Genomic DNA, 21,414 nt, shown 5'->3' on the forward strand with positions numbered 1-21,414 from the left:
CCCCGGCAGCAGAAGCCATCCCCCCACAGAGCAGTGTGTGCAGCCAGCCCCTTGCCGGGCCCTCCTGCCCTTGTGGACACCACACCTGCTGGTGGGATCCCAGAGATACATCCCAGGCAGCTGCACACACATCAGGAACAACCCAGGGAGGCTGCCCTGGGCAGGCTGCCCCCAGAACACCCCAGCACCCTGACTGCGGTCCTGTCCTGCTGCTGCCTGGGAGCCCCTGTCCGGCTGGAGTCCCCCCCCCAGCCGAAGCCCCTCTTGCAGGGGGAGACGCCGGGAGACGGCCGGCTGCCTTTCACCACCTTCTTCTCCTCCCTGCAGCTCTGCCGGAGAACACGACGGCCATCGCGGTGGTGGTGCTGTCGACGCTGGCGCTGTGCACCGTGCTGGGTGTTGCCGTGTACCTGTACAAGCGTCGGCGGAGCGCGGAGCGGGGCGCCTTCGAGAGTGCCCGCTACAGCCGCACCACCTCCAACCCCAGCGAATCTGCTGAGAAGAACATCCTGGTGTCGGACATGGAGATGAATGAGCAGCAAGACTGACGGCAGGGGGGACACTGGGGACGGGGACCTGGGGAGGGGGGAGGACGGAGAGCATCACACACGCTATCCCCATGGCGCACGGGGCAGGGGCGGCAGCGGGACCGTTGCAGCAGGGCAGGGAGAGGGGCTGGGGTCGGGGTCCGGCCGGGCGGGTGAGCGGAGGGAGCTGGGGTCCCCCCTGCCCCACGGGTCGCTGCCACCACCTCCGGGCTTGTCCTGGCTGCCAGGAGTTGGCCTGCAGCAGCTGTGGAGGCGGTTTCAGGGCTAAAAAGCTCCGAGGAAAGGTGCCCCCTCGGCTCAAGAGCTTTCTGGTGGTGCGAACAGGCTCCGAGACACCTTCCCCTTGGGAGAAGGCAAGCGCAGGCGTTCAGGGCCCTGCGGTGGGCTCGTTCCCCCCAGGAACTGAGCTGGTGTCGGAGAAGACATCCTCCTGGGCAAGAGGTCTCTAAAGCCGATCTACCTCCCCTCCGCACGCAGCGGCGAGGGCCCTGCCAGCCCCCCGGCCCCGTCGCCCTGCCGCTCCTCTCCCCCTCCTCGGCCGCATCCCCTGCCCCCGGCAGAACGCAGCGGAGACACCGTCGCAGCGATCCGAGCGTGGACCCCCGGCATCGACGATGGGATCCCCTCTCCTCCCTGGCAGATCCCCAGAGCTGTGTCCAGCCCTGGCGAGGCTGTGGCTGCTCCCCCCGGGCTGGCAGCCAGAGCCTGCCCCACCGTCTGGTTTTTTTTTTTTGGGGGGGGGGGGTTGTCCCAAATCACCGTATGGGATGGCACCGGAGCGAACCGCCGGCCAGGCCCCCTGCGGCAGGAGCACCCTCAGCACCCCAGACTCTGCGGGAGGAGCTGGGTGCCGCGGCGATGCTGGGGGGGCAGGGCCACCCACTGTCCCTCACCGGGCTGGGGTCACTCGCCGCCGTTTGCCTTGTTGGGGCCAGAAGGACGAGGTCAGGGCTGTAGGGTGGGGAGTGGTTTGGAAGCTTTGGTGGTTCTTCGGAAAAGTTCGGTGGTTGTTCGGTTTGGGTTTTTTGTTTGTTTGGTTGGTTTTTTTTGTTTTTTTTTTAAGGAAATGATAGCTTTTTTTGCTATTCTGTATTGAGTGCGTGCTGAATATATACGTTCTTTCACACAGCTGGCTGGGGTGTTTGTGGTTGCCTGTTTTATGTGTAGGATGTAGAGGAGGAGGAGGAGGAAGGCGGTGCAGGGCTAAGCCCCTGCCTGGCTTCTGCGCTGTGCAGGGAGGAGTGGGGGTGCCTGGGGCTGAGCCATCCCCCAGCTGCCCCAGCCAGGGTCGGGGCAGAGGATGCTGGAGCCAGCGAGAGACATTCGGGCCCCACAGGGGGGGTTCCCTGCTGGGAGTGGGACCCAGAGAGCCCCTTACCCCTCCGAAGTGGGGCAGCACAGCCCCTGCAAGGGACGCTGCATTTAGCCCTCTGCCTCCGAGGCTCACGCTGTGTTTTTTTTTGTTGCGACGACAACAGGAGCTAGCTGATTTTTGTTACTCTCCTTTTTGACACCTGTGTGGATTTTTAAATCTGTTGATTTCACTTAAGCTGGACATTAAGTGTTTAAGAAACTGTTGGGGGGGTGGGATGGGGGAACGAGGGATCAGTGGGGTTTTGTTTACTTCTTGGCATTGTCCAAAAACCGCCCCGACGTTTCAGGGCGAGCAGGAATCTGGAGCGCATGGAGCTGCCCCAGCTCCATTTCTCTCTTTTGGCTTTCTCTGCATTTATTTCCTGAGGTCCTTTCTGGTTTGGAGCTGTTCGTTTTATCTGCGGGTCCATGGCTTCCTGACGTGGGTGCTGGATCCTGAAAAGCCGAGCGTGAATTCCTCCCCATCCCCAGCGGGCATCGATGTACCAAAAAGCAAGCTTAGAGCGCGCTGGCGGCCCTGCCGCAGGGATGCTTGGAATAGCAGGAGGGATGCTGAGCTGGAAGCTGTGCTGCTGGTGGCTGTGGAGGTCTGGAATGAACGACTCCTGGATGAGCAGAGCTGGTAGAAAGTCCTAAAATCCAGAGATTGAGGTTAGGGTTGGTGGGAAGGAGTGGGGCAAGGAGTGGTGCTGCGGTGGAGGGGTGCCGCTGGGCAGGGCTGGGGCTCGTTTGGAGACGTGTGTGGGACCCCAGGCGAGGTGGGCGCAGGGAGGCACGGGGGGACCAGCTGGGATGGTGGCGAGTTGCCAGGGCTGGAGGAAAGCTGATGCTGCAGAGGGGCACGGAGCGCCGGGGGTTGGAAGGAGCTCCTGCGCGGGGGGCATCGCGCCCGGCCTTCACACAGCTCTACCTGGGAACACCCTGGTGAAGGGTTTCTGGTTTTTTTTTTGTTCTCCTTGATTAATTTGTTCTCTTCCCTTCTTCTTTGCTTTCAAGAAAAGATATCTGTACAGTCTAGGGGAAATTTTGTATGAGAAGAGTTTTGTCAGCTGTCGGCAGTGATCAGGATTACGGGAAAAACGCATATATGGTTAAGTGGTATCTCCTATCACCATTAGAATAATGTGAAGAATTGCTTAAAAGGACCCTGTCAATTATATATATATATATATATATATATATATAAAATATATATATATAGTTTTGCATTTTTTTACTCTGTGGTTTGTAAGATCCTTTTAGAAGCTTGGAAATAAAATTTCCTTCCCCACCTATTTTCTTCCTTTTTTCCCCCCTCCTCCCTTTTATTTGGAAGAAAAAAAAAACAAACCCAACTTGTCTTTCCCTGCGTCCCTAACAAGCAGTGAAGGTGAAGCGGGAACGACACCTCCCTGGCTCTAGCGGAGGAGGCTCAAAGGCTGCACGGGTGGGGGTGGGTGGATTTGTATTACTTCGCGGCGTTCCTTGGTTGTGTCCCGTGGGTACGGTGCCTCTCCTCAGCTGGCTGTTGTTCGGAAGGGTCGGCTGGAGGGAGAGGATGAAGGAGAATGGGGCACGTTCACTTGGGGATGGATGACTCAGGAGTTCAAGGAAGATGGGCAGGTTGAGCAGGGTCCTTGGAAAAGCACTGGGATGCCTGTTCCTCACCAAGGGTTGGGGGATGGGGTGCACTCCGGCCAAACCTGCCCCCTCCCGCAGCTCCTGTTGGGATGGTAAACAGAGGATGCGACCACCGTGGCACCGGCACCCCCGGCCAGGCTGCAGCGTTCTGGGCGCTGCGGCAGGGGTGAGCTGCACCAAAGCCACTGCACGAGAGCACTCCTGAAGCGGCAAGGTCGGCAGCATTCCGCTGACACGGGGCACGGAGCACGGGCATCGCGCTGCCAGCAGCGGTCCCGCACAAGGTGCCCCCCACCTTTGCTCAGGGGGCTGTTCGCTCATCTCCCTCTGCTTCAGGGCTTCGCCTGGGGCTGCCCGCACCCCCTGCTCCCTTCCCTGGGCCACAGACCCAGCGCCCTTCCCGCTCCCCCACCACGCTGCTGCGGTCTGGAGCGATGGGATTCCAACGAGGTTTCGCTCGGGTTTGCCAGGGCCGGCCAGTTTTGCCTTGCGTTAGGTGAAGAGCACAGAGCAGGCGCTTGGAGCAAAGCTCTGAGGATGCTTTTGAAGGAATAGATGATTTTTCTCGTTTGTTTTTCATCCAAGGGGCGAGGGGAGCTCACAGGGGGCAGCAAGGGCTGCTCCGTTTAATTGCAAACAGCAGTGGAAATAATGCCGAGCAACACCGCACTGCAGCAGGGGAAAGGACACGAGAGTCATCCTCGTTCTGGAGCTTAAATGCTCTCAGGGTGACCTGACCTGGATTCAGGTATGCGGCTCCTCTTCAAAGGAAGCCCCGTAAAACTTGCACTGCTGATGTTAAACAGTGAAGCACAGAATGTGCCTTTTTTTTTTTTTTTTTAATTTAAAAGAAATGCAGCTTTTGGAGAAAATAGTAGTTTGTAGTAACCAAAGGCCCTTTCTCACGGAGATGAAGAGTCTCCACTTTTTATCTGCTCTTCTGAACTTGAATCGAGCACACCCATTTTAAGGGAGGGAGTCATTAGAAAATTCCATGGGGTCTGGTTCAGGCTGGGTTCATCTGGAAAAGGATACGAAATAGCCTCGTTATTTTAATCCCCTTTAATTTCCCTACTGACTACTTAGGTATCAGACAGAGGGAAGGCAACACCTCCGAGGCAGGCAATTAGGACACTCTAAAATTAGTCATTGGCAGGTGTGCTGCCCGCCAGCCCCTGGATTGCGGACTGGTGGTAAGGGTTTTCAGGAGGCACATTGGGTTTGTTTCCAGAAGTGTCTAAGAAGTGCAGCACAGCACACCTAGACTTCGGGGTGGGCTTCACCCGAAAAATCTGAGTCAGCCTGGGGTCCTGGTGTCACCTGAGGCTCTGTGTAGCTCTGATGCGCTCATTGAGTGCTAGTAGGTCGAAACTGGGTCAGATGCTTGGTGACCTGAAGCGCCCTGTTCCCTTGAATATAAAAAGAAGGCTGGGGCAGCGAGCTGAACTGCAGTGACCACATCACATCTGATGTTAGATGAGCAGAATCCTGCCCTAAGAGGCTAATTCCCTTGATTTTTGCCTGCGCTGATAGGTAAAAGCAGACCTAAGCAGCTTAGGACTTGCTCATCATCTGCACAGAGTACTTTGAGCCCTGCACTGAGATCGCCCCAGCATCCACAGCGTGCAGGAAGCACTCAAATAGTTTTGGGAGCATCACGGTACGGGCAGTGCGGAAGCCGTTGTGCTCGGCTCTGCTAAAGACACACTGGCTGTTTCGTCTACAAGGTGTAGCAAGCCTTGTGCACGGAAAGGGCGAGGAGCCCCCTGCGCTGAGCCCGCTCCTTATCACTCGGATGGGACGCAGCAGTGTTTGCGAAGGGGAGGATTCAGTGTTAAATGTTCAGGAAGAAGAAAGCGCTTGGTGGCTGCAGCGTATCAAAGCCAGGCTCCTCCGCGCCCCAGGCTGTACGGGCTGACCGGTGGACACTGCCTTTTTGAAGCAAATTGCAGTTGGCAGCTGTTTGCATTTTACCCCGTGGTAAAAACCGCTACTCTGAAAAGAACCAGTTTGTGCAAAACGAGTAACCACAAGATCTTTGTTTCCTCGTTCCCAGAATCCAGGCATAAGCCTGACTCAGAAGTTATTAATCTTCACTGGATGAAGATGGAATGCAATGTTCTGTGAATACAGTGTCTGCTTAGTAAGTAATTTTGTTCAGGATTACATACCATACAAATATGCTAGGTACTCTTCACTTGGGATGGCTATTGGCCATATCATGTGTAGCTCATGATTAATAATTATTTTTAATTGATGCATTTAGTACCTAGCTTGCAAGGACCAATTTGGAGACGAGTGAGCAGAGCCGCGCACGTAGCTCAGGTTTCCCGTGATGGACAATACCCAGCACAGTGTGAGCAAGCAGCAGAGGGGCTATTAAGTGCCTTAAAACTTGCAAAATTATACCCTCTCATCACACACAGTAAAAAGAATTATAGCTTATTAAGTAATATATTTCAAGTTTATGTGGAATCGAGAAGTCAGTAAATGTGTTAATCAGACAAGAGTCCAGAAGGTTCATGTACAAATCTGAGCGTAGCTTAGAAGAGTTTATACAGCAGATTTGTACCGAACCGTTTTTTGCTGAGCTGCAGATCCCCCACGCTTCTCGCTGTACAGTACAGTGAAGCCTTTGGGCTCCTTCCCATCTTTGCTTCCAAAGAGCAGCCGTATTTTCTAGATGTTTCGCATGGATTCAACCCGGTGCCTTTGTCTGTCAGCATTCAAATCCAGATCTGAGTAACTAGTTTTCTCCTGCCTTCACCCCCCCCCCTCTAAAACAAAGGAACCCCCCGGCTATGTTGAGGCCATGCTAATTAAAGGAAGAGAACATTAAATACAAGAACTTGACGGAACGTTCATCCCACTCGAGCTGAAGGCAATGCACTCGGTGGGTTGTTGTCATGTGCATTCAATCAACAGATGTCAAAGCGCGCTCTGAACCTCCTGGCTGTAAGATGGATCGTGTACAGGATCGTGTCGCTTCATAAGCTCAAGCTCTAATCAGAAGAAAGCTCAGGAGCAAAGAATGTCAGCGTTGTGTGTGATGCCAAAGATGCAGGAAAGGAACCACAGGCATCTCCGTAAGTTGTGATTTTAGAGGTTGAAGGAGGTCAGTTAACCCCCCGACTTACTAGCCGACTGTTTCCAATTAGGTGAGGCACTTTTAGGACATAATCAATAGAAATGTCATGTTGACTTCACTGCCAGTTACCTTGACCTACGGTCTTTTAAAGTAATGAGCAGTCAGCGTTTGGACGTTTTCAAGACATCAGTAGGGCTACAAAAAGGACTGTGCACTATAAACACGCTTGTTTGGGCTTTAATTAAAGTAGGAGAAAAATAGGGGTTATAAAAAACAACGAAAAGGGTATTCAGTAGAAAGGCTTCTTGGTGGAATTCCAACAGCATGAGAGTTTTACCTGGTTTTCTGAGTCAGGATCTGTAAATGAAGAAAAAAAGGGTGTTTTAGAATACCTCTCTCCATCAACAAGAAAAATGCTGAGCAAGATGAAATGTCGTTGCTTTCTCCTCGGCTTGGAAGCAGAGAGCAATCCCTCAATAATTATTTTGAGTGCCAATTATCGGTGCTGCCAGCCTGCTGCTCTGCTTTCAGGGGCACCTGTGCAAGCCCTGCTGCACTCGGCTTTGCTGCCCATCCGAGGATACAACAGCTTGTAAAAAAAAAAATAAATAACAATGGGTATTAATTGACATAACCCCCAGATTTATCGTCTGAATTACCGGGGGCGAGCAGGGCGAGGCGGAAGGGTGCTCAGCACCACCGGAGCACTGCGGGAACCACTCGTGCCCAGGGCCTCAGCAGCTTTTTTTCTGGAATGGGGATGCTGTCGTTCTTCCCATGCTGTTGTTAAGTTTTAATTTTTTAAATTCATTGAAAGCCTTTTCAAGCCGCTGGCTGGCAATCAGGCGAAACCTGCGAGGTCCTGCTGATCGCCTCGAGGGGTTATTTATGGGGCACTGGAAACGCCGTTTGCTTTTTGAAGGGGCTGTCAGTTCGGTCGCGCTCCCGGCGCTGTTTAGCTCTTCGGGATTATATAAGAAGTTAATTTAGTCGGTTCAACAAGATAACTAGCAGATGCATGTCTCCTCTCTGCTGGCATCGTGGCCATATGGGGGATAATGTAAGGTGCAGAAAGGATGCAGGGAGGGCTCCCTAGAAGCGATGCTATCACTAATTAATTGAAATGCCTGAGTCAAAGCATGACTTTATATTCTAAGGAGCGTGTCAGCAGAAGCACGTCACTTGTTTCTGAGTGCTTGGGACTGCTCAGACCAGGGCAGGTGAGCCCTGGGGGTGGCAGTCGAGCCCTGGGGGTGGCAGGCGAGCCCTGGGGGTGGCAGGCCAGCCCTGGGGGGTGGCAGGTGAGCCCTGGGGGTGGCAGGCGAGCCCTGGGGGGTGGCAGGCCAGCCCTGGGGGGTGGCAGGTGAGCCCTGGGGGTGGCAGGCGAGCCCTGGGGGGTGGCAGGCCAGCCCTGGGGGGTGGCAGGCGAGCCCTGGGGGTGGCAGGCGAGCCCTGGGGGGTGGCAGGCAAGCTTGGAAGGGTGGCAGGCGAGCCCTGGGGGTGGCAGGCGAGCCCTGGGGGTGGCAGGCAAGCTTGGAAGGGTGGCAGGCGAGCCCTGGGGGGTGGCAGGCGAGCCCTGGGGGGTGGCAGGCGAGCCCTGGGGGGTGGCAGGCAAGCTTGGAAGGGTGGCAGGCGAGCCCTGGGGGTGGCAGGCAATAGCTGGGGGGAGGCAGGTGAGGTCGGGGGGGTGGCAGGTGAGCTCGGGGGGGGGTGGCAGGTGAGCTCGGGGGGGGGGGCAGGTGAGCTTGGGGGTGGCAGGTGAGCTGCTGGTGATGCAGGCGAGCTGTGGGGGTGGGATGCCTCCCTGCAATGAGCCCAGCAGTGCCTTGGTGTGACTGCAGCCCCAGCCCAGAGCCCTCTGCACCCCCTGCAGGGACCAGCCCAACAAAGAACCTGCTGCAGCTGAAAGAGCTTTGCCACGAGAATATTAACTGTGCTGTAAACACAAGATCTGGAGTCCTCCTCTAGAATGAAACAACTCATTTGGCATTTAGCATTGTTCCCAGGTGTTACAAGTTTTTTAAATCCTGTTTATACGTCATGTTTTTCCTGTAAGTGGCATGCTGGAATTCAGAGAAACCTTTCTTCTAGCAGCATCATCATGATTTCATACCTTGTCACCGGCTCCTGGGTAAACAGACCTGCAAGACAACAAGCCCCTGTCATTCACCGCTAAAGTGTGTGTTTAAAATAGCATTCTCATTTTTCTGTTCCCTAATCCTGGACGATTAATTGCAATAGGACCTAGAAGGTGAAGGCAAAGTGGCTGGCTTGGCCAAGGAAGGCAATTGCACATCTCTGGAGAATATTAACATGCTAAGGTTAATAAATAACTTACCAGAGAAAGTTTCCTTACCCTTTTATTTCCATTTTATTTCTACCTTTGAGAGAAATGCAAGTCCGTCCTGTTGGCTGAGGGACAAGAATCCCCGTGCTGTAATGCAATTCAGCAAGCACTGACATCAGAAATGGGAGTTAATCTCTTCTCAGTCTACACAGCTTATCTGAATATGAAGTTTACTTTGTTTGAATACTTGTTACAAAATCAGAGTTGAGACAAAATTATCTTTGGAACAGAAAATGGATAAAATATCTCGGTTTCACTTTGAGGTCAAAGTCAAGGTTGTGGCTAGAAACTTTGGAGGCAATTGTTTTACAGTTACAAGAACAAATGTAAACCGAGTTACTGGCAGATTAGGACTGAACGATCCCTCACTTGCCCGGTGATACGTATCAATAAGCAAGTGAGTTCAAGTAAGTCTCTTAACTACCTTTAAAAATTGTTCTTTCCTTCTCATTAATTGATTTAAACCCCTCACTGCTCACAGGAGGTGTTCCAGGGGAGGTATGGCTATGAACTTCAGTCCTGTGGGACTGCAGAAGATTTTATTTATTGTGACTAATGGTCACGTTTAGGAAGAAGCCGCAAGGCGACACGGAGCTGGAAGGGTGGGAGAAGGGGCCACAGGCTGAAACCTCTCATTGAAGAACAAAGGCTGTTTCAGACTGCTGAAGACATATTTTTTTAATCAGTAGTACTAGCACCTCTTTAAAATTCCTGTCTGGAATGTTTCACTAAGGTAAGAAAAAATGGGGGATTTTTTTTTCCCAGCGGGTCAGTAGGAGCCCCGGGTTCCTTCTGCTGCCCTTGGGAGCTCGGCAGCGGCCACCTACAAACCCAGCGGCTCCACGTGGTTCTGGACCGTGAAGGCTGAAGCAGCAGAAGCGAAGGCAGGAAGGTCTCTGAGGACCAGGCTTCACCTGCTGGTTGTGGAGACAGGGAACACAGTGTGGAAAACTGCTTCGGCTCCTCCTGGATATTCCACGTAGAGATGCTCTTTGACATCACAGCCCAGCTGCATGAGTAAGCACTTGATTTTCAAACCCGCAGAATCCAAGATGATTTTGCGAGGAAAAGCAAGGCATTTTCCTTACAGTTTGTGATTACAGCTTAAAAAATAATGTACACATGTCAACGTCTCGCTGTTGGTGTTTTGCTTTTAAAACTGGAGGGGTATGCAGAATTTCCTGATCAGCTCAAAGGAAACACAACACAGTGACTTTGTTAAAGCAAAATTAGATGAAAACAAAAGCCTTATAAATGAATAAAGACTTTAACAAGATGCCAGCCGCCTTTTCAGATGTTCCAGAAAAAGCTCATAAATGCTGGTAAAGGCAATTTAACATCTTAGTGAATCAAATAATCAACGCGTAACAAATCAAGTTTTACTGCAATAGACTTTTTAAGAATTAAAGGACTCAAGCCCAACAGCTAGAACTTGGTACACTGTGGGGTTTTTTCCTCTTTTCTTTTCATTGCTCATTGGTTTTGTGGGGAACTTCAATTAAATATCTTTGTACACTTGATATCATGTAAATTTTCCTAGTTTCTGAAACTCACATTTCCTGATTTTTTTTCCCTCCCACTTTTTGATGTTTAATGCGTGTCTTTTATATCTAAGTCTCTCTTGACAATTCATGAGATCTTGCATATTTAATGAGAACAATTAAACAAGAATTTTTTAAAAGAGAGTTTTAAGCTCCGAAGCTTACTTTCATTTTCCTTTGCTTTAGGTTGCCTTGAGCACTAGGAGAAAGGCAACTAACATTAATAAAGCTTTCCCATTTTAATACTGATCAGACATACGATTTAATATAGCTAGATAAAGCAAAAAGAATGCTTTTTTTAAAAAAAACCAACAAACCAAAAACATGGAAATGCTTAAAAACAAAACAAGTGAGGAAATTACTTTAATACTCAACATACGGTAAAACTTTGGATTACTCTCGATATGAAATTGACTTGTAAACAGACATGACTGTCTGGTTTGCCATTAGATTTTACTCATCTATATTTTACTTTCACTTTTAAAAGACTTGTTTCATTTAAGCTGCTAGTCCTAAACCGGGAAAATCTATGGTTGTAGCTTACTTTTTATGATGCCTGATCATTTTTTAAGCTGTAGGCTTCTAAAATAATATTTATACATCGGGGGAAATCTACCAGACCCTCAGAGATTTATATGGCTTTGTGATTGTGTACTAATAACAAACTTTCAGAAGTATGAATGAACTCAAACCTGGGAGTGATGCATTCTCCTGAGATACATGTGGGGGAGAGCTTGGCATCTGGACACCGTGTTTTTCCTTTCCGACTCCAATCCAAACTTTGAAAGAGGCGAGATGCCCGAACACGGTATCTGGCTGATGCAACCTGTGAGGTCATTTCAGCTGAAGGTCTCCTGCCTCTTGGTCACGGGATGGCACCTGGAGTGTGGGAAAGCCTCTGCCATCCCTTTGAACCTAGACTGGCGCTGCGGGGGTGGGCAGGATGTTTTTTCCAAGCCTGAAGGTCTCCCATAGCTGGAGGCTCACGCGTTTCGCTTGCTGTTCCCCATCCAAAGCATATTAAGGTGGACATGTGTGGGAGGGAAGGTTCAGCAACACAAGCAGCCCAAAAGCGAAGAGCACCGATGGTAAATGTTTAAAAAACTAGGATCAAAGACTCATTAATTGTCCATCACTGACGCAGCACATCCTACCTCTGTGCCACCTTTGGGGCACAGCTCATTGATTTGCGCTGCTGTGATCCGTGTACATCAAGTGGGCTGACTCAGCTATCAAAAAGCGCATGTACTTCAAAAATAAATGAATGTACATGATTCTGTATCAAAATATTTGAATGACTAACTAATGAATGATTGTGAAAAGCTTCACTGAACTGCTCCCATGGGTCTCTCTTTGAATTCAGTATTCTCTCCGAAGTGTCTGTGTGGAAGTGGTTTCTCTTTCATGTTTGCCTGTTGCTGATAGATGGCTTTATGAGGGTTTTTAACAAGGCCATCTGCAACCTCTGACTGCTGCAGCATCGTAGCGTTCGGCACTAAAGCGGTACCTTCAACTCCCCAAAGTTTTAGGAAAATGATGGCAAATAAAAAATTTCAGCACTTTGTACTATTTGTCCTGCTTGCAGTAGATGTCCCGTCAGATGAGCTTGGCGATGTTACAGGAGAGGGAGTTAGACTCATTTACAGCACATTTGGCCATGTAATGCTGGGCCATTAACAGATAATTAAGGTTGCTCAGAAACCAGACTCATTCTAGCTGTAATTCTGTCCTGCCCCACCACTCCAGAGATCCCCCGCCAGGAGCAGATGCCATACCCAGTCCTCCCAACTGTTACACCAGTTGTATCTCCCACCTGAACCCAGATTTTCAGAAGTTGAGATTTTTGCCAGTGGGTTTGCGGGTGATTTTAGGGGACGCTCTTTGATTCCACTTTTACAGTAGCCAGCATGAATCACTTGGAATGTGATCTGTCTGCTCCGCTTCGTGGCTGCAATATAAAGCTGTATTACAGAGTCATGTCTTTAGAGACAACAGTCTCGACAACAAGGCTCGTGTGACTGGTTTAAGTCACCTTTCACAAGGTAAGATGAACCGTATCTAGATATTTCTGTGTCTCGGCTTGCCTTTTTCTCTGCACAGACCGTAATGAAACTGTGACCAAACGATGCTGACTTTGTACCAGGGGTGTCTAAAATGAGCAGGGATTAATCCCCCTTCTTTTGCCTGATTTTTGGAAGTGTTGAATTCTTTGCTGACTTCAGCTGGCACTGTGTGGGGCTGCGTTCAGCTTTCTGAATGGCAAACAGAAAGTTTTTGAAATTATTTATTATAGTCCAAATGAGAGGTAGCTTGTGGAAATGCCAGGTCCTGATGCACCACAGGCAGGTGCTATATTTGAAAGTTATTATTTTACATTTTGTTTTCTCAACTGGACTGATGGTTTGTCAGGAGAAAACCGTGTGGTTGCTTGGTTCTTTGGTTTTTCTTGAGTTGTTTTCTCTTGTCTTGTTTTTAATGATGTTCAGCCCTAACTAAGCCAGAAATACCCACTAACTGTAAGGGTAAACATATCATAAGAACAACAATAAAAGAAAAAGAATTATTCTTATCATTATAAGTCAGTATTATTTTAGACTGAACATTTCAAAATGGCAAGACTAGAAAGGAATCGCAAGAATTCAGCATCTCATAGTCTGGGTTCTAATTAAAATCCTTCCCAACCTCCAGACAGTCAGGACTGAAAATTACTGTTCCTGCAGTTTCAAGACGAGTGATGAAAGACTTCAGACAAACCACAAGCAACCACTGGATCAGTTGATGTGACCTTTTTTTAGATCAGCTCAACTATAGTCATAATGCCCCAGTGAAAAGATGTTCTATGAATTTAAAAACATCAGAAATGTCATTCCAGAGAGCTTTGCAGGGTACAGAACACAGTCTCCATTTCATGTCGAGTTTGCCTGATGGTTAGCTGGGAAGTTTCATCTGCGGCTTTGCAATTCGTGACAAGCTCAGACAAGGGAAGCGTGTTTTAATTTGACATGTCCGTAGTGCTGACCCACTGACTTGGTCACAAGTGATAGCACCGCAGATGTATTTCAACTCCTCCTGTCTGCATGCCTGGGACGAGCGGAATAATGAAGTGTCTCTCAAGATGATGGAAGCTGTATTTACCTACAGCCGAGCAACCCTTTCACATGGGTTGAGATGCTTACCATAAGGAGGAGTGCTGGCAAAAAGGCCTCATTAAAACCCTCATTTTCACCCTTAGTTTAATTAAAATTCCCTAATGCATCACTGCCAAACCCATAGGAAGGAGCTGGTGACTAGCTGACATCAACCAGAGAAGCTGGTAGGGATAGGTCTGTACTCATTTCAATTAGCACTGCTGAAAAAGTCGTTACAGTTCTCGTTCCTCAGTCATCCCAGGTGCATTTACCAGGTGTATAATCCTATACAATCCCAAAAGTTGCTTGGGGTCTCTTCTAAAAACAATGTTTCCTGCTATGAGTGGTGAGCAGGGTGAGCACAGGTGACTTTTGTTAAGCTGCCAAAACCACAGTGCAGTTCATTTAACTAATTGGAAGGCAACGAGGAAATTAATTACCTTGCATTAGGATGTTGGGCAGGATATGGGGACCAGGTGTGACTGCAGCCTGCACCAGTAAGGATGCTGCACGACAGAAGTTTACCTGCTGGGTTTTGAAAAGAAAGGTCTGCTTGGAAAGCCTTTGCTGTTCTGTGTGGATTGAGGCGTGTGACAACAAAAGAGGACGCTGAGCCCCTGTAACTCTCTGAAGAAAGCCGTGTGGATGGGACGTAACTACAAGGTAACTAGAAATGCTGTTATTTTTGCTATTCTTTTTATGTTTTTTTCTGGTAACCAGGTTGTAGTTTAGCCTCGTGGGTTCTGCAAATTTGGATGTTGTAAAGGTGATGCAGTCCAAGAGAGAGCCCTGAATCTGTTAGTTTGCACTGTGCCTGTATGTAAAACACAAATTGCATCTTCCCTCTTGGCGATACCTGGTGCTAAACTGCACGAAGATGCTAGAACCGACTGCAGGCTTAGGCAACACTGCAGCAGGGATAGGCTGTACAGCTATTTATCCCTGTGTGTAATTGACCTCTCTTCTCTTCCATGCCTAAAAAGCAGGCGCTCCACGGTTACACGCTAAGCACGTGGGTGAGGAGTGTGGCGCAGCCTGAGCGGCAGCTGGGGTCTTCATGGAAAGCCCTGACCAAAGTGACAGCCCTGCCATTGTGGGGCACGTGAGTGACGCTTGGTTATGGATGCGTATGTGTGTTCCTGTCACAGCTTGGCGTGTGGGACGTGATTTTGTGATCTATGCCTAGGACTGTCGTGGGACTGGAGCCTCGAGAGAGAGGCGAGGAGGGAGGGGATGCCCAGGGTAACTTACCGTGATGCTGTTTCTGTCCGTGTCTGTGAGGCCTTCGGGAAGAAGGAAGCTGCACGTGAGCCGTGTTCAGCCAAAAAGCCTCTGGGTTGGGTATCTGGTTCACTGAATGCAATCCACGTATTAACTCTGGATCCTTTTCACAATTAATTTTGTGTGTGATAATAATCTTCCTTACTAGCAGTGCTTGCGGCTGTTGGCCTATTACGAGAGTTCGGCATCCTCAGAAGGGAGGGAGGATGCTGAGGGAGCTCTCTTAGAGTTTTAGTCCTGGCCTGCAAAAATGCAGGGTTGCCAGTTTTACTGAGCAAGCATCCTGTTAAAAAGGAAAAAATGAAGGTTTTGAACACGGGGAACTGACAAAAGATCAATATCTGGTCTGGCCTCAGTTATAAAATCGAGCATGGAATGTAACGCTGTATGAGTATGATACCTAACCAGAACAGAACTCAGCAAATCCCAGCAGAGAAATGGGTCTAGTCCAGTGAATATTAGTGAAGATTGGGGTAGTTCACCAGGAAGAAAGCAAACGTGAAGCACCGATTTGACACGAGCACTGGCAAATACCAAGCAGCAATTAAAAGGTGGGGGGGGGGAAAGATGGTGCAATTAAAACTACAGCTGTAGTATCTAGAACTGCAGGGGGTGCGTGTGGTTTTTGGGAGGAGGTGGCTGCTTTCTTTTTTAATCTAGATCAACTACAACATAGATAATAATCGCTAATATGAAAAACAAGCAGTGAGTTTTCTGCATTCCTAGATGGAAGGTCTCTAAGGAAAATTCTGGCACGGTGGGGAACCAGGTACAGAATGAGATGGTGTTAAGCTTTCCTAAAACAGATCATGAAACGGGGCTGAACTGCCTCTAAAAGTGTCAATTCTTGGTGAGATACGGCAAGAGATCTTGACCACCTGTAGGCACTGAAGATTTTATGGCACTTGTAACTGTCATAAAATAAAATGCAGCGTCCTGGCCGTGTTCCACTGGGGGTAATTGATTTTGCCTCCCCACATTTCCACTCCATAGTTCTAAATGAATACTTTTTAAAAAATGGTGAATCTAATCAACCCTCAGGACAAAATATTTATTTTGTCTTCCTCTTGACAAACAAGTGTTTTGTTTGCATTTTGCCTCTGTAATTAAAGTGCCAGCTGCCAACAGTGAAATGAACTATAGAAATTAATAATTATTTCCCCTGTAAATACAGTGTATGATATTGCTGGCGGGGAAAAGTAGCCCCCATTCCAAGCCAGAGATGGCTGTGTTCCACTGATTAGAGACCAAAAAAATTACGTGTATACGTAAGTGCGTTTGTGTCAGGCAGAGAGGGAGAATGGCAGGGAGGAGGGGAGGGATTTTTGTACGCGCGGGCTTGCAGAATGCAAGTGCTGCATGCTGAATGTAATCCAAGCTTGATAAAAGTGTGCTAATAGTGTCCCTGAGAAGTACCGTCACCTTTTTAAAAATTACAAGTAGGAAGAGGCAGGACCAGCCAGCTTGTGAGTGGAAGCAGCATCGCCCTTAACCTCGAATTCATCCTGCTGCACAGGGCTTTTATCAAGGCAACTTTTTTTGTATTGTTCGGGGGTTTTTTGTTTAGGTGGTTTAGGGGTGGTGGTGTAACCAGGTTAGCATATTCTTTGTGATATAGTATTCTATGCTTTAGCATGTTTATAAACTCTCCTCAAATTGTTCTTTTAGCTGTTGCATCTCTCCATCTTTTCCCCTTAAATTTCTATATTCCTTTTGGACGTCTCAGGCCACGATGATATTTTCCTTTAGGCTTTCAATGAGTGCCTGGCAATTTCAGCCTAAGTAAAAGGCTTTCTGTTCATATGTATTTTATAGTATAGCGGCAAATCAATCACCTAGAAAATGGTTTGCTGGTGAACGCTTCTGTCGGAGCATTCTGGGAAATAATTTACTTTTTTTTTATGAGTAAGTAAGGCCTGAAGGCATGCAGATGGGGAAATATACACTGTTTACTGCAAATAATTTGAGAAAGACGCTTCTTCCAGATTGTGCATCTTCTCCTTGTTGATAGGAAAGACTCTGGCACATTGAATTATTTATTTAGATGAGTAGAAATGCTGAAAAGGGCACGTAACCATATGTTTTAGAACCTTCTGGCATCACTAGGAATGCATCACAAATAATACCCTAAAAGTACAGCAGTATAATAAGATATAAAACACCTCAAGAAAGAAACACAACCTATAATCTTAATTACTCTAAAATACTCTAGCAATTATTCACTCTTGCAATTCATCCCAGTTTTAAAATGCCTGGGGGGCAGGAAATGATCGTTGCAGTTTCTCCTGGTGTGGAACATGTGAGCACCGAGCGCCGAATTATCAAACCCTGCTCCGATACAGGCGTCTGTTCAAGTGCTGCAAAGTACTCGAAAAGCTTCAAAACGGGACGGTGTGCACGTAGCTCGCGTGCAAGCCTTCCTCCTTGCCTGCTAGTGCTAGAAAGGCTGTGCAGAAGCGGGGGCTGAAACTCCTACCAGGCACTCTGAGGAGAGCCAAGACATTTGCGAGACTTCTGGAGAAGGCAACTTCTACTGCCGTTTGCTAAAAGCCATTGTTGTAACACCTTATTTACTTCCAGCTTGCACAGTGGGGTCCTGGCCATGACTTGAACTCCCTAAGGTCGTGGAAACTTGTCAGTAACAATGAAGTAATAGAATTTTTGCATTAAAATGCAAGAACAGTGTTTTGAAATCTTACCAAGGAGATTTTTCTTTGGTAGCTGAGCATGTTGGTCTCTCCTCAGCGCTCACATCACCTTTGAATGAAATCAACACATCTGGCTTTGGTGAGATTGATTTCTCAGAAAACAGTATTCTTGGCTAGCGCTAAAAACGGAGGGTCTCTATTTCAATATTTCAATCCTTTATTCCTGTATTTCTTTAAAATTCCATGTTCGTTTAATGAAAGAACAAAAGCCTGACAGGAAGATGTTAGATTCTTCCGTCCCTCGGTTTGCTAAACTCTGAGTCTTGCATAATGTTGTGAGGGAGAAACAATGAAATCCTTGGCTGCTTTCCCTGGATCTGCTGCGCTCCCGCTATGTTGTATCTACACAATGACCAGGAATTTCTTCCATTGCCGCGCTTAATTACAGGTTCTCTCTATGCAAAGCCTCCATATACTGGGCAGTTCTGGGAAATGCTCTGGGATTATACAATCTGAGCCGAAAATGAACAAAGTCTCTTTACATTTCTTGAAATCTGCATAAGTAAGCATATCTCTTCCTCACAGTTTAGCGGGTTTCGGTTGATGTTGACATTTCACTACACATTGAAATATTGCAAGGCAGCAATATCAAAATAGGATTATGGGCTCTTATCTGAAGAGAGGCAGTTTCTTACCCATGACTGCCGGTGATTTGTGCAATATGCATTCGTGTTAAAATTGTCCACATCAATTATCAGGTTCTGCTTGCAAAGCTCACAGGTCTTCACAGCCTCCAGATCAGCCCCTGCAAATAAGGCAAAAAATGAAGTCTTTAACCTTAAACTACATCATGCCTGTTTTAAAATTGGAATGCGGAAACTTTTTATTTTAAAGCAGTCTTCTACAGATTGCAATCTTTTTATTGGAATCTTCTACAATCTTTTTATTGGAATCTTTTGAAACCACAGTATTTTTAATATTAAACTAATGTAATAGTAGGGATTATTAAGATAATATTCTGTTAAATTCTGGGTGGTATATGACTGCGCTGGATTTTTTTGGTTTTGCTTTTAAATGACAAAATCTGTAGCTTTGATGGAATAAGACTGCAGGGATCATGAGCCACACCGATGTAAAATGCAATAATGGACTCATACATAAACCTCTGTCTCAGGCCTCATCGGTACCAACAAAGCCAAGGAATTGCCTTGAATTGTTTACTTGTGTCTTCTCCTCGTTAATTTTAAGACAACAATGAATTTCATTGGCGTGCCGTAAAAAATGCATATACCCCCACGCTATAAACTGATTCTCTTTCCCCCTTTTCTTCTAAAGGAAAACATGGGCCAAAAACTTGTCAGGAGGAAAAAGCCCCACTTCCCATGTGTGCAAATGGTCTGCTTAAAAAATCCCAACAAACAAAGCAAAAAAAAACCCCAAACCCAAAGAAAGAAACCCTCCCCACACACTTTGCTGACCAGAAGCAAAAGTTCTGCGTGCTGAGACTGCTCCCTCATCAAATGTGCTTCTCGGGACGAGGTTCCCCTTGGTTCTTCCATTGCTGAACGTCCCACCACCTCTCCTCTTGCTCTGGCTCCCAAGCCACCAGAGGAATTCTCTGACCAGGATCGTGTCCCTGTGTGCTGTTAGCCAGCATGGAGGGGAAACTGAAATTATTCTGTGAGGACGGGATTTGGGGAAGGTTTGGGAGATGTGAATCACTTCCCCAAGCTGGGGGCAAGCCAGGAATTTAAATGAACAAGGCCTGGCGATGAGCCAAGTACACCGGATCTCACTGGTACATCATCTGCCTTTTAAGACTGAAGAAACAAAGCTGGCGAAAGCTGTTCTCGTCCCACGTACAGGATCGGCATTTTCCACAATCTACACTATGTTAGGGTGTGTGTATATATCATATACCTCCTTAGATCCTTTCTGGAGGTTAAATCTCTTGTTATTATCTGCTGGTGTTTGTTTTGGGTGTTTTGTGGGGTTTTTTGTTTTGTTTTTTAATTTGTCTTTTTAAGTGCTTACGAGGAGTAAATTGAAAATTATACAACTCGCTCAGGAACTTCAGAAGTCACAGTATACATGAGTGATTATGAACACTGCAGAATGCATCTTGAAAAAATAAAACCAACAAACGAACAACAAACCAAATAACTTGTGTTGTGATTACCTTCAATTTCTTGATAAAGAGAGGGTCCATATTGTGAAAATGCACCTATAATCTAAACTTGCAGTGATGTAACATTGCTGATAATCTTTGTTCAGAATGGAACCAGAAACGGCGCAGTGACGATAGTGCTTAGGAGGGGGCAAAAAAAAAAAAAAGCATGCTGACATAAGTCAGGGTGAAATCAAAGAATAATCAACAGGCCTCCAGATGGGAGTTGCCTTCCTGAACGCTAAAATTCATCCTGCTCATATTCCTTCTGCGCTCCCCAACTGAAGTCTTCCAACACTCGCATTTTATCTTTTTTGTCATTCAAACATTTCTCATACCTATTAGTCTTACACGTGTGGTTTATGATCCCAGCAAAATTTGATGTTCACCTGATACTATAATTGCTGTAGATTGGCTCGTTAAATCTTTCAGCACTTAATAGCAAAGATCTTCTTTTAATCTAAGCCAAGCGCTAGAAAACGGTTTTGGTGATCTGCTTACTACACACCAGTAGCCTCATCAAAGACATTAATATCTACTGTTATTTCTCTGAGAATGCTTGTGCTACAGAAAAATACTATCACGGTGATCGAGCTAGGAGTTAAATGTGTCTTTTGAGTAAATTTAAAGACTTCATCTTGTTCAACTCCATTAATACAGGGGAGTTAGCCAAGAGGTAAACCTGGCAGAAGCGTCTCAACAGAACGTTTTCTATCTTGTGGGTCTCGCTCTCACCTGACTTTATTTTAGCTTTAAGCTGTTTTTTCAGCCGTTCCTGATGAACAAACTGCGGGCTTCCCACACAGCCACGTGGCTCTGGCAGTGGGTTGGTAGGAGAACCTCCAGCAATCTGACAGATACGCCACTGATCTTCCTCTTCTGAGTCTTCTGCCAGGAGACTATTAAGACATAACAGAAGAAATCAAAACGCTGCCCTTGGCGCAGGCTACAGCTGAATAGCAGTCCGTGTCTTTGCACTGCTGCTCTAGCATTCGGGGAGATTCTACTAAGGACCTTTATCATGTGGGAGTGACCTGGAAGTAAAATATCCAACAATTTAGAGTTAGGATGTACCTTAAAGCTGATAAATGTTCAAAGGGAAAACCTTATAGTCTCTAAATCCCCCTTCTGCTTTTGTGTAATCCAGATCTGCTGAGAATCCCCCAGCCATGGTGTGTTTGGCTGAATGCTGCCTGCAAGCATGACAAGAGGGATCTGCTGAATCCTCTCCCCTCTCGGCTGCATTGGTATCGCATCAGTTTGGAATATTTGTCCAGAGTGGCTTGCTTTCTAAAAACCTTTCCAGATTTGTGCTAATGCAGGGGAAGCTCATTTCTGGAAGAGTGATGCTTTAACCAAATGAGGAAAAAAAAAAGTTAAAAAAAACATTTTAATGCCTTTGTACTTACAACGGATGGATGGAAACATGCAAAGTATTTACTGATTATGATATAGTGCTTTTTGCATGAAATCTGATGAACAGATTGGGTTCCTATTTAATAAATAGGATACGAAACAACAAAAATGTGGAGCCTTGTATTGGACTATAGATTAACTAATACTGTGAAAGTAAAAACACGAAAATTAAAAAAGCAATTTGTGGCTTTATCACTTCACACGTTCAAACATTAGCCACACGGAGTTACATCTCCATCCCTAACTTTGCCTGCTA

At 47.3% G+C, this 21,414-nt stretch overlaps 1 protein-coding gene and 1 long non-coding RNA gene across 2 annotated transcripts in view; one reads left to right on the plus strand and one right to left on the minus strand.

Moving 5' to 3' along the window:
• MRC2 (mannose receptor C-type 2) overlaps window positions 1-1,676 on the plus strand; it is a 28,022-nt gene extending 26,346 nt beyond the window's left edge. Inside the window, exon 30 of the mRNA XM_080369975.1 lies at window positions 328-1,676. Coding sequence (XP_080226101.1) covers window positions 328-548 — 221 coding nt within the window. The 3' untranslated portion in view covers window positions 549-1,676. The remainder of the gene's footprint in view (window positions 1-327) is intronic.
• LOC308055697 lies at window positions 1,285-20,344 on the minus strand. The gene is made up of 2 exons (XR_013924597.1): window positions 8,744-20,344; window positions 1,285-6,987 (listed from the first exon to the last, which is right to left on the minus strand). It is a non-coding gene; the product is annotated as an uncharacterized lncRNA (long non-coding RNA).
• Between the last annotated feature and the right edge of the window lie 1,070 nt (window positions 20,345-21,414).

This window comes from Falco punctatus, assembly GCF_963210335.1.
Source record: "Falco punctatus genome assembly, chromosome: 19".
Classification (NCBI taxonomy): Eukaryota; Metazoa; Chordata; class Aves; order Falconiformes; family Falconidae; genus Falco; species Falco punctatus.